Raw genomic sequence first — 15382 nt, forward strand, 5'->3', positions numbered from 1 at the left:
TGCATACAACAATGTGTCTATAAAATACAGATATAGATAGCTATATAAAACTGATGCAGAAATGTGGCAAACTGAACTTTAGACTGGAAAAATAAGAAACTGAGAGAAACGGAAAGCTCTAAGCTGACTTCTCTAGTCTTCTCACTTCTGCCCCCTCTTCTCCCAGAAGCAGCCAGCCAGATCCACTACTCTAGGGATGTGGAACCTGTATAATTCCCATAATCTCTTTGTTGTATGTCCAATTCATGCACCTCATGACACCAGACATTGTTCATGTGTAGCTTCATCTGAGTTCTTTCCTGGCAGTGCTAGACTATAATGGAATTTTGGGAACTACCGGGTTAGACAAGATAGGTAGGCCAGCAGGCATATATGGTTCTGAAACATTAGCCCAAGTAGAAATCTGTTGGACACAAAGACTGAGTTGCCATGCACCAGCAAAGATGCCTTTTCTTATTAATCACATGCATTGATCAGTCACAGAGCATTAGGTTTGGTCACTAGCAGAGCATCCAATTTGACTTGGTCAGTTGCCACAAAATGAATACTGCTGAACGGCTAAGGTTATCAGGTATCGTCACAACTCCAAGTTCAGAAGCAACTGCTTTTGATGCTGGCAAGCAAATTTTTGTTAGAATAACAGAGTCTTGAGGCATCTTAAAGACAAACAAATTTATTACAGTACGAGCTTTCATGGACTAAAGTCCATTTTTCAGATGCATGAAGTCTTAGTAGGCAGGTATATAAAGGAGAAAAGTATGAAGTGAGAGTTGAATGGCATTGAGATGCAAACATATAGTTACTGGTAATTAGAAAGTGAGAGTATGTAAAATAAATAGGCACACCCTTGGCAACTTTAGATCAGTGATAGTTTACTCAGCATTCCTGAGCTGGAGCACCCTGGACAGCTCCTTGAAAGTTCAGACTGAAATCCAGAGTGGATTCACTGCCCACTGACATTGGAGCCACCAGCCTGCTTTGAAGGAAAGCAATTTTTATGAAAGGCCAACACGAAAAAGCAAGCTGCTCTAGCTCAGCTCTGTTTGGGATATTAGTTTATTTTCTTTGTTTGTCTAGATGGTACATCAGCAGAATGTTATCCTAAGAATTAGCTTGACATGGAATACACATTTCTTTAGAAGCTGAAGACATAAATACAGAGTGTAGCATTTCCCTCCCCATATCATGGTCATCAAATACTTAAAAGTCTACTCCCTCAAACATTGATGGTGATCAGTAATCAGGTTAGATGTATTGCTTCCAAAGATCCAGATCTATGAATCATCCCACTGGATTTTCCTCCTTCACATGAGGTGAATCATTGGCTGGTGACTCCCAATCACAATAACGGCCATGGGTGAAACAGGTGATGTTGTTATTGCTGCTGGTGTATAGTACTCTTATTGTTCCTTGGTGTCCATCAGTGAAACAAGAATTTATGCTAAAAGAAAGAGGAAGGAAAGATCTATTGGATTAAATGCTACCATTAAAGCAATAGTAAGAGTGTGTGGAAATTATCCACATTTTGCATGGATTGGTATGTATTGCACAATCCTCATGCCCTGCCTGAAATGCAAGGGAAGAGTTGTTTGCCTTGGCTGCTCTCATGCACATAATAACTTCTCATTCTTGTGTCATGGTAAGGCTCTGATGAAGGTCCCAGGATCTAAATAAGCACCAAGAGCATAAACACAGTACTTCAGTAGGTCCACATTTAGATTCATAAGTAAGTTATTAATATCCATGGTTGGATCTGCAGTAATATATAGCTGCAATGTAATATTCATGAACCATGAATAATAATGAATTGCTTTGAAAGAAGAAGAGAAGAGGAGGCCAGAATAATATCAGGATGCTTCCTCGATCTGTTCCACCTGGGATTAGCTTCTTCTGTACCAAGACCAACAGCTATACAACAGATAAAGGAGAGTCAAGACAATACCATCATGCCTCATATATTACTTCCAGTGGAACCTGATCCTTCCAGTGAATGTGAACACTAATACTACACATAATGGGTTGTATCCAGTGTTAGCCATATTCAGAACAGACCCACTGAAATTAATGAACATGACTAACTTAGGTCTACCAATTGCAATGGGTCTACTTTGAGTAAAATGTAGTTGGCTACAACCCCTAGATGTGATATGGTTTTAAAATTCCATCTCAGACATGTAGATTGTAAGATCACGTAGCACAGGGATTCTTCCTGATAAAGTAGGTTTTAAATCCACATGTGTGCACATGTATACATACCCACATAGACACAAACATGCACAAATAAAGCAATGACATCTAGTAAAAGCCAAAGCTGGAATACTGCAATGGAATCTATGTGGGGCTGCCTTTGAAAAGCATTAAGACACTGAAGCTGGCACAAAATGTAGGGGCCAGTGTGATCTCTGGTGCCTTCTGGTACTCCAGTCTTATATAATTTGCCCTGGCTTCCAGTTTATTCCCAGGCATAACTCAAAGTGCTACTTATTATCTACCAGGTCATAAACGGTTTGAGGCCAGGATATTTGAAGGGCTGCCTTCTTCCTTCTGAGTCTTCCCATACACTGTGTTCCAAATCTGAGGCCTTGCTCCATGTCCAGCACAGGGGTAGGCCTTTTCAGTTGTGCTGTGAATCACAGGTGGGGAGAGTGGCTATTGTGTTTAAGTCTTCCTTTTGGGCTTCCCGTAGGCATCTGTTGGGCCACTGTGAAAACAGAGTCCTGGACTAGATGGGTCATTGACCTGATCCAGCAGAGTCCTTCATATGTTCTTATGATACCGTGGAAATCCCTTCCTAAGGAGGCTCAGACGGTTACCACCTTCTCTTCTGATTTTTAGATGTACGGTCAAGATGGCTTTATTTTGTCAGGCATTGATTTGGTCTATGCTAAATTTGTCCCCCCTGCTCTGTTTTGGTGTTAATGTGAAGCCGTCTTACTTTCATTGGCTATAATGCTCTCTAGTTTTATTGTATTGACTGAATAACTTATTATTTTAAGTATAAGCTGCCTTGGGAACTGAAAGATGGAATATGTGTCTTTAAAACAAACAAACAGAATGCAGACAGAAACTGTCTCAGATTTATCCTCCCTTCTAGGTCAATTCCTGTGACCTCCTCATGGCAGGGTGTAGGTTTCCTTCCTAGACGCATGTGTGGACACAATCACAACTGCTGTAGGTTTACACATCGTCTCCAAACCTTCCAAGAACAGCAGTTCTTGGCAAAGATTCAGATGGACTGTTTCACAACCAACGGTGTTAACGTAAAAAGAGCTCTGCTGGATCAGATCAAAAGCCCACCTAGTCCAACATTCTGTTCTCGCAGTGGCCAAACAGATGCCTATGGGAAGCTCACAAGCAGGACATGAGAGCACAATACTGCCCTCCTGCTCTTGATCTCCAGCAACCATAGGATGCAGGCTGAAAGAATGCCATGGGCATAAACAAAGTGGTTCTGGCAGAGCTTGGAAAAGTTACTTTTTTAAACTACAACTCCCATCAGCCCCAGCCAGCATGGTGCTGGATGGGGCTGATGGGAGTTGTAGTTCAAAAAAGTAACTTTTCCAAGCTCTGGACCATTCTGGAGAGGCATCACCCTGATCTGTAGAAAGGCCCTGCAGTTATGAAGGAGGGCAGGGAGCCTTTGGTAGTGCTAAGAGTGCTCATTTTCCATTGCAAGCCAAAAGGAAAGGACTCCCACCATTCTCCACCATTAGCTGCATTACATAATACAGGTCTAGCCAATGTGGGTCCCTTGCACCTCCCATCATCCCTAACCATTGGCCATGCTGGCTGGTGCTGTAGTCTGAAATGTCTGGAAGGCATCTCATTGGTCACCCGTACCATACTATACGGTTATGCCTCTTCTTCCCCAGCCATCCACCTTTGGAACATTTTTAGCATGCTGGGATGCAGTCAATCTCACTTTCCATTTCTTGACTCATTCTCCTTTAAGGAGCAACCCATATCATCACCACCCAGAAGATAAGCACTAGTATCTCTGGTAAAACGTGCCCTGCATTAACATAATACAATAAACTTGTTGCATACAGTACCAGACACTGGTGGCATGCACTCTTTTCCACAAATCCCTTCGCAGCACTTTTTGGAGCTGGGACATTCGGAGTCAGAATTGCATTGGTTAGGGGGATTGAGCATCCGGCATCTTACAGTAACCACTGGACAGGATCCTGGTTTCTCTGTAACAGAAAGAACAAACGTGGAGTTCATAATTGTTATGCATCTTAGACTCATCTCAACCTGCCCAGACGCTGTACTAGAATTACTGTTCCATAGTGATGCATTCTCTCCTGCCCTGCAAATCCCTTAATCTGGATCACAATGTGGTTGACTGAAGCTGTAACTCCCAATTAATCCTACATCAGATTTCAGAGTCTGATATTCACCTTCCCTAGAAAATGTTCCCAGACGTTGCAGTGTCAGGTAACTGGTCATCACCCAAGTATCGATAGCCAAGTATATAGAAATCATAAATTGCTAAAGTGCAAACAATTTTCTGTTGTATGCCAACACTTTTCTGTTGTCAGCATATGAATTTGATGTGTTCCTCAAGTTTTCCACATTTCTAAATTGAGCCATGCCATTACTCTCATAGTTTTTCCCATCCCCGCTGCCTTAAATTATCTGAGAAAAATTCCCATCTCTCCTGACTCAGTTACCTGCCTCTAGCAATTGTGGTGTCAAATAGGAAAGTCTCTCTCTCCCTACCCCTGCTTCCTCCAATCCATGGTACTTGAAAGACTGTTAAGGGCAGCATCATGTGCTAAGGAGGCTGAGTAAAGTAGTTTCACAGAGTACCTGGTTCCCTTTGAAAAAGCATCCCTGCCACACTTATGATGATGGCCACAGCAGGGTAAACATGTGGGAAAGGGAAGAGAGAAACCTCCGTGCCTGACAACCACTAGCATAGCCAGGTAAGTTAGTAGGGAGGGGAGTTCTGATCAGGGAGGGGCACCAGAAGAAGGGAGAGAAGACAGACAGGGAGGAAGACAAAGAGACATATCCCTGCCTCCTTCTGTGCTTCCACCACTGGAGAGGACGAGAACACCTCGAGGCATGTGGTTTGGGGATTCCCAAGGGTTTGGTCCTCACTCGGTGTTGAGAGAGGTATCAGACCCATGCATTAGGAACATAGGAAGGTGACTTACCCCTTATACTTGGCCATTGGTCCATCTAGCTCAGTATTGTCTACATCAGCAATGAAGAGTCTCTGGCCGTGGGACTAATTCGGCCCAGCACAGGTTCCAGTTTTGCCTATGAGGCCTTTCCCCCCAATACTATGACCACATGCCCCACACCTCACATCATATGTAACATTAAGTATGGGGCAGGTAGAAACACAGCTGCCAAGGAACAATTGGGAACCTTAAGTGCTTGCCATTGTTCCTTGGCAAGGGATGCTTGCTGTCAGCATCAATCAGCTGATCAGTACTGAGAGAAAGCCTGCAGTTGAAATGGCCCACAGGGAGTTGGGGAGATCCCCAGTGGCTCTCCAGGGTTGCAGACAGGGATCCTCTCCCAGCCTTGCCTGGAGATGCCATGGAGTGAACCTCGGAATACTGTATACAGAGCCACTGAGCTACAGCCCTTGATATTTTCAATGATATCATCAGGGTGGTGATGAGGTCAGAATTGGGATCAGAGGTATCTGACATATCCCCCCCCCCGGAAATAGCTTTATTGGTTGGGTTTAATTCCAAATTGAAATAGCAGTGGGGAAATTCACCAGTTACCATTACACATGAAACTGGGGCACTTGCTCTGCAGAAAAGCAGGAGGAGGTTATCGGTCAAGGCAAGCTACAGAAAACATCAGAACTGGAGGAGAGCTATCTTGAAGCATGTTCAGTGTTAAGAACATGCTCCTGGCATAGCTAGAATTGCCAACTGTCTAGTATTTACCCGCCAAGCCATTATTTTGCCAGTGGGTTCAGTATCAGATATTCGATTGAACACAAATTATTTGAAGATGGGAGGGCTGCTGGCTTTTTAAAAAAACCACTTTATCCTGGTACTAATTAGACTCACCCCACCCCTACTCCCTGACCAGCCAAATTCTCAGACTCCACTCCCTCCCAAACCACCAGTCTCCACCATCTCACCTGTCAGAACCCCATCAGGCTCTACCCTAGACAGCTTGATGGATGTTTGGCTTGGTGAGTCACAAATTGTGCAGGCATCCCTTAAACCAGATGTAGCCAATATGCTGCCGTCTGGATCTTGTTGGACTACAGCCCCAATCATCCCTGACCATTGGCCATGCTGGCTGAGACTGATGGGAGTTGGAGTCCAACAACATCTTGGCTAACCCTGCCTTAATCTTGTTACATAGGATGGAATTATGATGAAAAAAGAATGCCCATCTTTGGCAGCTTTCTTGTATCCTGGATTACCCCTTGTAGCAGGGGTTTTTCTTGGGACTTACCTTTTGGCACACTTGTACCAGATGCAGTTGGCATCTCCAAACAAACAACTAGGATGCTCACAAGAAGAAACACACCTAATGTCTTCATGGTGTTAGCAGAGATCAGATCTAATTGCGTAGTAGGACTGAGCCAGGTCAGTATTTATATTGGTAGGGCTGGGTCAGGAGATTATATCATCTCACACCCTCATACCTAGCTGGTGTATCTTGCTAATTGTGTTGTATAGTATTTTCCATCTCTGTCACCTGTTGCAACAGTAGACGCTAGAATAAACAGATGATAATCTACAATAGGCTTCCCCAACTTGGTGCCCTCCAGATGTCCTGGGCTACAACTCCCATCAGCCCCAGCTAGTATAAGGGTGAGTCTGATGGGAGTTGTAGTCCAAAACATCTGGAGAAGATCAGCTTGGGAAAAGTGGACCAAAATTACTAGGAAATAACCTTTCCACCATTCTGTACAACTTAGTTTCCTTCTTGTGAAAGATGCCTCAAGACTACGTGTGTAATTTGGCTTTGCTCCGAGCACAGTGACAGTGCTTATAATCAGAGGAAGCTCAAGTCAAGTATCGTTTTATTAGGGGTTGTTCCTGTAGGTTCAACCAAAGATCTTCACCAAAGTGGCTGCTACATAGGGGAATTTCCCTGCAGTGACCTGGAATGGACTTTTGCATGGATTACAACAGTTAGTGCATCTCTAATTAATTCCCCAGAATTGGTGGCATATCTAATGAAGCTAGCATCTCTCATTTGGCCATTAATTATCCCTTGCTCCTGGATTTTCTCCAGGAAGCATATTCCACCCTGATTAATGTAAACACCTTTGTGTTCCAGAGGAGCTCAATCCTTGCAGTGAACATAGTGATACCTTAAAGCATTGTCTGATTGGTTAAGAGACACCTCTTTGGGCTGTGCCGCAACTCTGTGGTAGGAAAGCCTATGTCCTTTGACTTATGACAGATCATTAGCTGTCTTTTGTCATGTAATGTCCATTCTATCAAGTCCTGTTCTTAACAAGATTATCCTCTGCTGGATTTTCTCCAGCAAGCATATTCCACCCTGATTAATGTAAACACCTTTGTGTTCCAGAGGAGCTCAATCCTTGCAGTGCACATAGTGATACCTTAAAGCATTGTCTGATTGGTTAAGAGACACCTCTTTGGGCTGTGCCGCAACTCTGTGGTAGGAAAGCCTATGTCCTTTGATTTATGACAGATCATTAGCTGTCTTTTGTCATGTACGCCCATCAGCCCAATCCAGTGGCCATGCTGGCTGGGGCTGATGGGAGTTGTAGTTCAAAAAAGTAACTTTTCCAAGCTCTGATTCTATCAAGTCCTGTTCTTAACAAGATTATCCTCTGCGTCAGAGCCCATGCCCCTCAGAAACCCCCTTCCCTATAACTAAGAAAACCTTAGTCCCCAGCTTGTTCATTCTCATGGGTTTGGCACTTGACAGGCTGGTATATATTGCTCTTTCTCCAAGTTTGCTTTGACCCTGGATTGCTACAGGAGCAAGACCTTTCCTTTCATAGCAAGACCCCTTACCTCCTCTCCCTTCCATTGCTTCTAAACCATGTTTGTTGTTTTTACTTCAGGTTAGTGAGGATCCTTGTGGGAAAGCACCAGCCAGTGTCTCCCCAAAAGGAAGCCTTTTCTATTTGTGAACATTACTGGAAGGTTCCATAGAACCCAGATTGGAATTAGATGTGGCTACTCAGACTTAGCCTTGTCCAGACATGGAGATCATTGAGGACCGTTTGTGGGTCCTCAATGTAGAGGGGTAGCTAGCTGTTCTGAAAGGACACCCCTCCCCACCCAAATCAACAGCCAAACCTCTGTTGAGATCCCCAAACCCACCCATAGCAGTGCACCAGCAGATCATGGCAAAATCCCAAGAAACCGCTTCTCTCTGCTTATCTCTCTACAGGACAGGTAACCACTGTGTGCCACTTCTCTCACTTTTGTTTGCCATTCATGTTGTACAGGTCCCACTCATCTAAAGTCTTGCAAGACCCAAACTCCACCTTTTTGCATGCAAACCTTTTCCCCTTTCTGGTTTGTTTGGTCCATGGGTATTTTTCAGCCTGAAGGTCACATTTCCTCATGGACAGCCTTCTGGGGCTGCATACCAATACTAGCAGATGGGGTCAGACACACAAGCAAGTGAAACAGTGGGTGTGACTCTTAGAGAGGTTTCTCTAGAGAAAGCCAGAGGCTTTTGCATAAACCTCTCTCCATCCAGACAGGCAAGAGGCATTCTCACAGTTCAAAGACACATTTCAGCCAGGCAAAGAAAGTCTGCTGAGGAGTGTGGCTTGGGAGGTTGTATGCTCTGGGAAGAGTCTCAAAGGCTAAACAGAGGCCTGGAGGGGTGACCACATTTGGCTCCCCAGGCCTGCGGTTTCCCATCTCTGCTTTAGAGCCAGGAATGCTTCCACCCTTACTTGTCTGTGCCTCCAATTCTGGAGAAGAAAGTAACACGTAGCTTTACATTGGGGCACCGAGAAATCACTGCGACCCTCCAGATCTCTTGCTCCTTACGACATCCTGTTTGTCTTCCAAGATCATCCTATGCATTCCTACCTGCTCCTATTGCTTGGCATAACATTAATGCTGGAAGCTCAGAAATTACTCTCTTCTCTCTGCTTCTGTCACTCCCTTGAACAAGATACTGATTGCCTTTCAGCTTTCTCCAGGTGTACATTGAGGTCAACAGATGTTCCAGGTAATCTTTGCCCTACTTACATGTTGTACATCTTGCTGTCCCATATCAATTGGATTAATTGCAACCTGACCTCTGTTTCTCCACTTGGATCATGATGTTTAAGCAATGATGGAAGAATTGCTGCATTTTCTCTTCTGTCTTCTTCACCTCCTCAACTTTTCTTCCTGTTAATCTCCCTTCCCTTAATGTTTCATTGCCCTTGTCCCCCGTTTCGCGTCTATTTGCTTATTCATTTATTATTCCGTTCATATCCCCTGTTCTTCCACAGAGCTTCTGTAGTTCTCCCCCCTCCACTGTATCCTCACAGCAACCCTGTGAGGTAGGTTAGATTGAGAAGCAACGTCTGGCCCAAGATCGCCCAGTGAGCTTCATGGTTGAGTGGGGATTTGAACCCTGGTCTCCCAGCTCTTAGTCTGACACTCTAACCCCTGCACCACACTGGCTCTCCTTTAGACTGTAAATCTGCAAAGATGAGCAGTTGCAGGTACTATTCAAAGGCAAAAGAAGACACAGTCACCACAGGTGGCCAAGCTTTTGGGGGAATGTTTATAAGGTATCATTAGGCGGGAAAAGGATAACGAATACACAAAGAATCCCCATCCTGCTTGGAACTTTTCATTTCTCTTTCAGTCTTCATAAACATGATGAGCCACAACACAACCCTGTTCTTCATCTTGTCTTCAGCCATCTTGTGATGAAGAGGAAACATCCTGAAAATAAATTAAAACACTGGGAATGTTACTTTCTAGCAGTTATCTTTTCTCTTTTAAAAGAAGCATAAGAAGTATATCAGGTTTGCGGTGTTGGTGTCAACATGAATGGGTATGGAATGACAGAAATGGTCATGTAAGGTGACTATGAATCAATCAGTCAAAGTCAACGAGATTCAAATAACAAGCATGCAAGAATAATTGGCTTAGTTGCACCTGCCCTTTGCAGGTGAGTGTTTAATCTGCAAAGTACACAATCAAATATAATCATTGTTTGTACTGATGGAGCCAACCCCAGTCCTACTTAAGTCCACCATGTCTGGTACTGAATTCCAAATCAGCAGCATCATGTTTTCTGTCTGTCCTTTCCCATAAATCTTAATGGACTGTACACACAGGAACTATGATGGCTTTTCTAAGGCTATGCACACACCCTACATTAAAAGCACATAGCTTCCCCTGCCCAAATCCTGGGAACTGTAGTTTACCACTCAAAGAGCTATCATTGCCAGCATCCTTAACAAACTACAGTTCCCAGGACATTTTGAGGAAAGTCATGTGTTTTAAATGCATTGTGTGTATGCAGTAGGCAGGGGGATCCAGAGGAGGCTCGGACCGTATAGTGGCCAAGCATGTGGGGAGGATGAAAGTAATATGTAACTAGCACTTGCCATGTCCAAGCAGCTCTTATCCTTACTAAGTGGCAGCAAGTGTTTGGGACTGCATAGTGCAAGGGCACATCTGTTGGATGCATAGAATGCATAGAATTCCATAGAATTCAAACCAGAATACAACATAAGAAATAAAAGAAGCAATAAAAGTACAATTAAAAATCAATATGAATATTTAATGTGGACGTGCCACGGGCTACCTGAATGAGACTCACAGACCATTGGTGGCCTATGGACCACAGTCTGGGAACGTCTGCTGTAATGTATGCATTTTACCTGGCTGGAGAACTGCGTTGCAAAATTTGGAGGAGTGTGAATTTCAAAGGATGGCTGTGTTTTTATTTGCACGTTATTCTGGAAAGGTCAAATTTGGTGGGTTCACCTTTAGGGCTTATCCAAACGGAGCGGGATAATCCACTGTTTCCTATTCAGTTTGTCAGCTGATAGTCCCCACTTTGCCTCCCCCCCCCCCGCTGTTTCCCATTTGAAAAAACACTTTTTTTGTGGCACAGCGAGATTCCCGATTTCAAACAGCAAATCACATTTTTGCCGGTATTGGAAGGAGCAGATTTAACCCGTGAAAATGTGTAACACCGTGCGACGTCATTTGGATGACTGAAAAATAATAAACACACATAGCGCGCCTGTCACACATTTTGCGGTCGTCTGGATGAGCCCTTAAATACAAACGGAATCAAAACTCTTCCCTATCCCTATTTACAAGTGAACAACAGGAAAAAGCTGTTCACATTAGTTTGAATTTGAGGGCCGCAGTTCAGTGTAAGGGCAGTGGTAGAGTCACTGCTTTCCAAGCAGAAGGTCCCAGGTTCAATTCCTGGCAATCCCAGGTCGGGCTGAAAGAGTATTCTGTCTGAAATCCAGGAGAATCACTGCCAGTCAGTGTAGACAATACTGAGCTAGATGGACCTATGGTCTGCCTTTGTACAAGGCAGCTTCCCATGTTCCTATGAAAAGGTACAATTTGTCCCCGCACACAATGGGTAGGTGTTTTTTGCTTGCTTTTGCAATTTAAATGAATTAAGTAGGTTGTACACTGGTGGTCATTTCCCTTATCTGGGCTAACAATGAGTGATGCCCGAGCTACACGTAATTCATTAACCCCAGAAAGCTATGCAGACTGAGTTCCAGTGCAGGTGGCCTGTAGAAGCTCTTTTGGGCCTTATTTTGTTCCCCTTCCTTCCCTTCTGCAGGGCTGTCTGGGGGACAGCAGCTTTCACAGATCACACACACACACACACAGCTTACCAAATGATTGGTGAGATAGTGATGCTTTTACCGCCACAACATTTGAAAAGTAAGCATGAGCACAATGTGGGGGGGAGACACAATTTATGAACTGGGGCTTTTGTTTTTGCAGAGATGGACAAAACAACATGTGGTGTGTGTGTGTGTGTGTGTGTGTGTGTGTGTGAGAGAGAGAGAGAGAGAGAGAGAGAGAGAGAGAGAGAGAGAGAGAGTGTTAAGGGGTGCATTGGACTTATATCCACCAAAGAAAAACATCTCAAAGTATCCCAAGTACCTTATTTTGGATCCACACATTGCCTCACACAACAAGAATAACAGCATTTTTTCTTTTCTTTGCAACCAAAATCATTTGTGCACTTATTAGGTTGAACACGAAAGCAAAAGCAACGGTCTGTTGGGCACATTCCAGGTTTGCCTGCAATAAGAAAAGGCCAGAGCACAGCACAATGCAAGGTAATCAAAGAGACAGATATTTGGAACTATTCTGAATCAGCACAGTAAGATTTTGTATTCTTAAATATTATTTAGTCATATCCCATCTCATCCTGCGTTAAAAGCAACTTACAAAACAATTAACAAATTACAATATATAACTAACAGAGCAATCCTAACTGTAGAAAGCCAGCATAATTTACATCAGCATAGGTTATGCCCGTGTAAGTAACCCCTACCTATTCCAAATTCCATTCAGGAGGAATTTGACTTTTACTACTTTTTTTGCTGACAAAGTTCTGCAGAGTTGCTATAACTGAGCTGAAAGGGGTTTGGAATAGGTGAAGTCTGCTGGGGACTAGCCATTTTTGCCCCTGTATTTCAGAATGACAACGCAATGCAGTGTATGGCAGGGGTGGGGAACCTGTGGCCCTTCAGGTGCCATCAGCCTCAGCCAGCACAGCCAATGGTCAGGGATGATGGGAATTGTAGTCCAGCAACATCTGGAAGGCCACAGGTGCCCCACCTCTGATATATGGCTTTAATAAAGAGCCACAAGCTTATTATAACCAGTTGTGTAGTGGCAAATTCAGTGGCTTGAATTACTGGATTCAGTGTTTACACATTCATCTCCTATTGTATTTAATGATGTAGATGGGATGCTATCATCAGGATTCACTGTCTCTTCTTCTTCAATTTCTCTCCATAACTTGGCTTTTTGAAGTAGGAACTGACAGGAATTCCCTGCATTCTGATTAGCTCCAATCAGCAAGAAATGACAAGGGAGCACGTTAGAAGCCTCTTCCCAAATCCAGCAATGCAATGTCTATGAGGGCACCTTCCTGCTTACCCTGTCTCCAAATGCCAGATCCGTTCCCTGACTGTACTTTTCACTGCTTGCCCATCCTAAAGGTGTGCTAAGCAGGCGCATTATTGATTTATTGAAAATTTTTATATCCACTTAATAACCTTTCTCCAGTTAGGAGCACAGAGCAGTTGAAAACAAATAAAATATCATACAACGATAAAACTTCTTTTAGAGTTAACAAATCAAAATAAAGTACAATAAGCAGTGATAACTATCTGTAGAATCACACCCCAGATCTTCCCTTCAGCTGAACAGCCTTAGATGGGATGAAGGCATCAGAGTCCATGGGTAACTCCCTTCCCATATCCCCTTTGGCCAGATGGCTGAGAGAGGTTGTTTCTGTAAGTGACTGTTCACAATCAAGATGCCTTAAGGTGCACACCAGCATAGCCCATGCTTAATTGTCTCCTAGTACTGGAATAACATGGTCAGTAAATGGCCAGTAAATTGTCTAATTGCCCTGTGAAATTACATTCCACACTTAAACTGCTATTGTTTAACCGACTTCTTAACAGAACCAATGGCAGAACAGCCACACACACTTCAGGGGTTTTGCAGCAGCTTCAGTGATAAAAATGACAGACATTTTTTTGCCCATTCTGAGTTTGCAGACCCCAGAGATGAAGTGAAAAACTAAAGTGGGGTGGGTAGGAGTCCCCCTGCCCCCGCACTAGTCCCTTATGCCACATTGTAAACATGTAATTAGAAAAATTCTAATTCTCCCAGGCATTTTAGCATGTCTTTTTTTTAATTGTTTTGAATTTTTAAATTGTGTTTTAAATTGTTTTTAAAGGATGTGTTTTAAATTTGTATATTTGTTTTTGATGTTTTTAGTTACAGTAAACTGCCCAGAGAGCTTCAGCTATGGGGCGGTATATAAATACAATAAATAAATAAATAAATAAAAATGAGATATGCTGCATCACTGAATATTTTATAAGTGTGCTTCTTCATTTCCACATTGTAAACACACACAATTAGAGTCTTTCCCTCCCGTTCTCTGTAAAAATAATTCATTCCCAGAGATATATTGGAGTTTGGCACAGAATGGCTGTTACTTCCACTACATCAGCAAGATCAATGATATAGAAATTCACAAAGCTAGTTGTGTAGTGTTTAATTCCACCAATTCTCATTTGATCTGTTCTGGAGTATTCAAGGATTACCCCCTCCGCAGCCTTTATCAACCAATACAGTATACACCCGTGCACATCCACGCAAAAGTAAGCCCCACTGAGTTCAGTGGGACTTGCTCCCAATACAGTGGGTAGATGATTGCTGCCTACCTACTCTTGCACCTGGCTTTCCTGTTCCCTTCTACAGCTGGTTATGCAGAATGCCTCTGTGCTCTGAGAGAATTGCTATGAACTGGCCACATGGAAGAAAATGCTTTGGCTGCTAAAAATGGATTTTCCTGGCCTTTCCCTGTCTAATCTGGGAAAGGGCCATAGCTCTGTGAGAGAACATTTGCTTTGCATGCAGAAGGCCCCAGGTTCAATCCCCAGCATCTCCAGAAAGGTCTGAGAGACCTCTGCCTGAAACCCTGGAGATCCACTGGCAGTCAGTGTAGACAATACTGATCTGGATTGACCAATGGTCTGACTAGGTGCAAGGCAGCATCCTTTGTTCATGTTCATAATGCCCTTTCAAGCAGTAGCATAGTTTCATGCCTCACCTGTTGGGTTCTTCCTACAAGTTGTGGAGGGTAATTCTACCCAGAGGGCCAGAAGTCCCACAAGGAGAAAGGCAGTAAGTGTCTTCATGGCACTTACAGAAATCAGCTATTACTGCTCAGTACTGAATGAGGCCAGTATGCATGGCTACAGTTGAGTTGAGAGATTAGGTCTTTGGTAATCTTCCTTTTACCTAATGTCAACTGCACGGTGGTGGTTAAAAAAAACACCCACTCAGACCTCAAAATTTAAATAATTGCTTTCTACTGTCTATATGCAAAGTACATGCAGTATTGCAACAGCAGCAAGTATTGCAACCAACGGGTGTCAACGACTGTAACATTGCAGCATAATCTTGAGAATAAAAACCTTCTTTCTGTAATGTCTGTGAGGCACACCCTCTAATTGCAGCTTTGCTCCTTCCAACATACAAAGACAGCTTTCATCTACTTGCAAGAACGGAAAAAGAAAAGAACTTGGAGACTCACTGCTAAATTACATAGCTCTGGACTGGAGTTAGAACATTGTTTGTGCTGTACAAAGGGTTGACCTTCTATCTAAGTCTTACAAAAGAGTGAGCAAAGTTTAGAATTAATA

General features: G+C 43.4%; 1 protein-coding gene and 1 long non-coding RNA gene across 2 annotated transcripts in view; both read right to left on the reverse strand.

Moving 5' to 3' along the window:
• Window positions 1-6570, reverse strand: part of LOC133386825 (waprin-Enh1-like) — a 44691-nt gene extending 38121 nt beyond the window's left edge. The window contains exons 1-2 of the mRNA XM_061630593.1: window positions 6442-6570; window positions 4048-4196 (exon numbers count right to left, since the gene is read on the reverse strand). Of these exons, the coding sequence (XP_061486577.1) occupies window positions 4048-4196; window positions 6442-6529 (237 nt within the window). The 5' untranslated portion in view covers window positions 6530-6570. The remainder of the gene's footprint in view (window positions 1-4047; window positions 4197-6441) is intronic.
• Window positions 6571-9697: 3127 nt separating this feature from the next.
• LOC133386604 (uncharacterized) lies at window positions 9698-14926 on the reverse strand. The gene is made up of 3 exons (XR_009763206.1): window positions 14788-14926; window positions 12087-12227; window positions 9698-9875 (listed from the first exon to the last, which is right to left on the reverse strand). It is a non-coding gene; the product is annotated as an uncharacterized LOC133386604 (long non-coding RNA).
• Between the last annotated feature and the right edge of the window lie 456 nt (window positions 14927-15382).

The sequence above is a fragment of the Rhineura floridana genome, chromosome 6, assembly GCF_030035675.1.
Source record: "Rhineura floridana isolate rRhiFlo1 chromosome 6, rRhiFlo1.hap2, whole genome shotgun sequence".
Classification (NCBI taxonomy): Eukaryota; Metazoa; Chordata; class Lepidosauria; order Squamata; family Rhineuridae; genus Rhineura; species Rhineura floridana.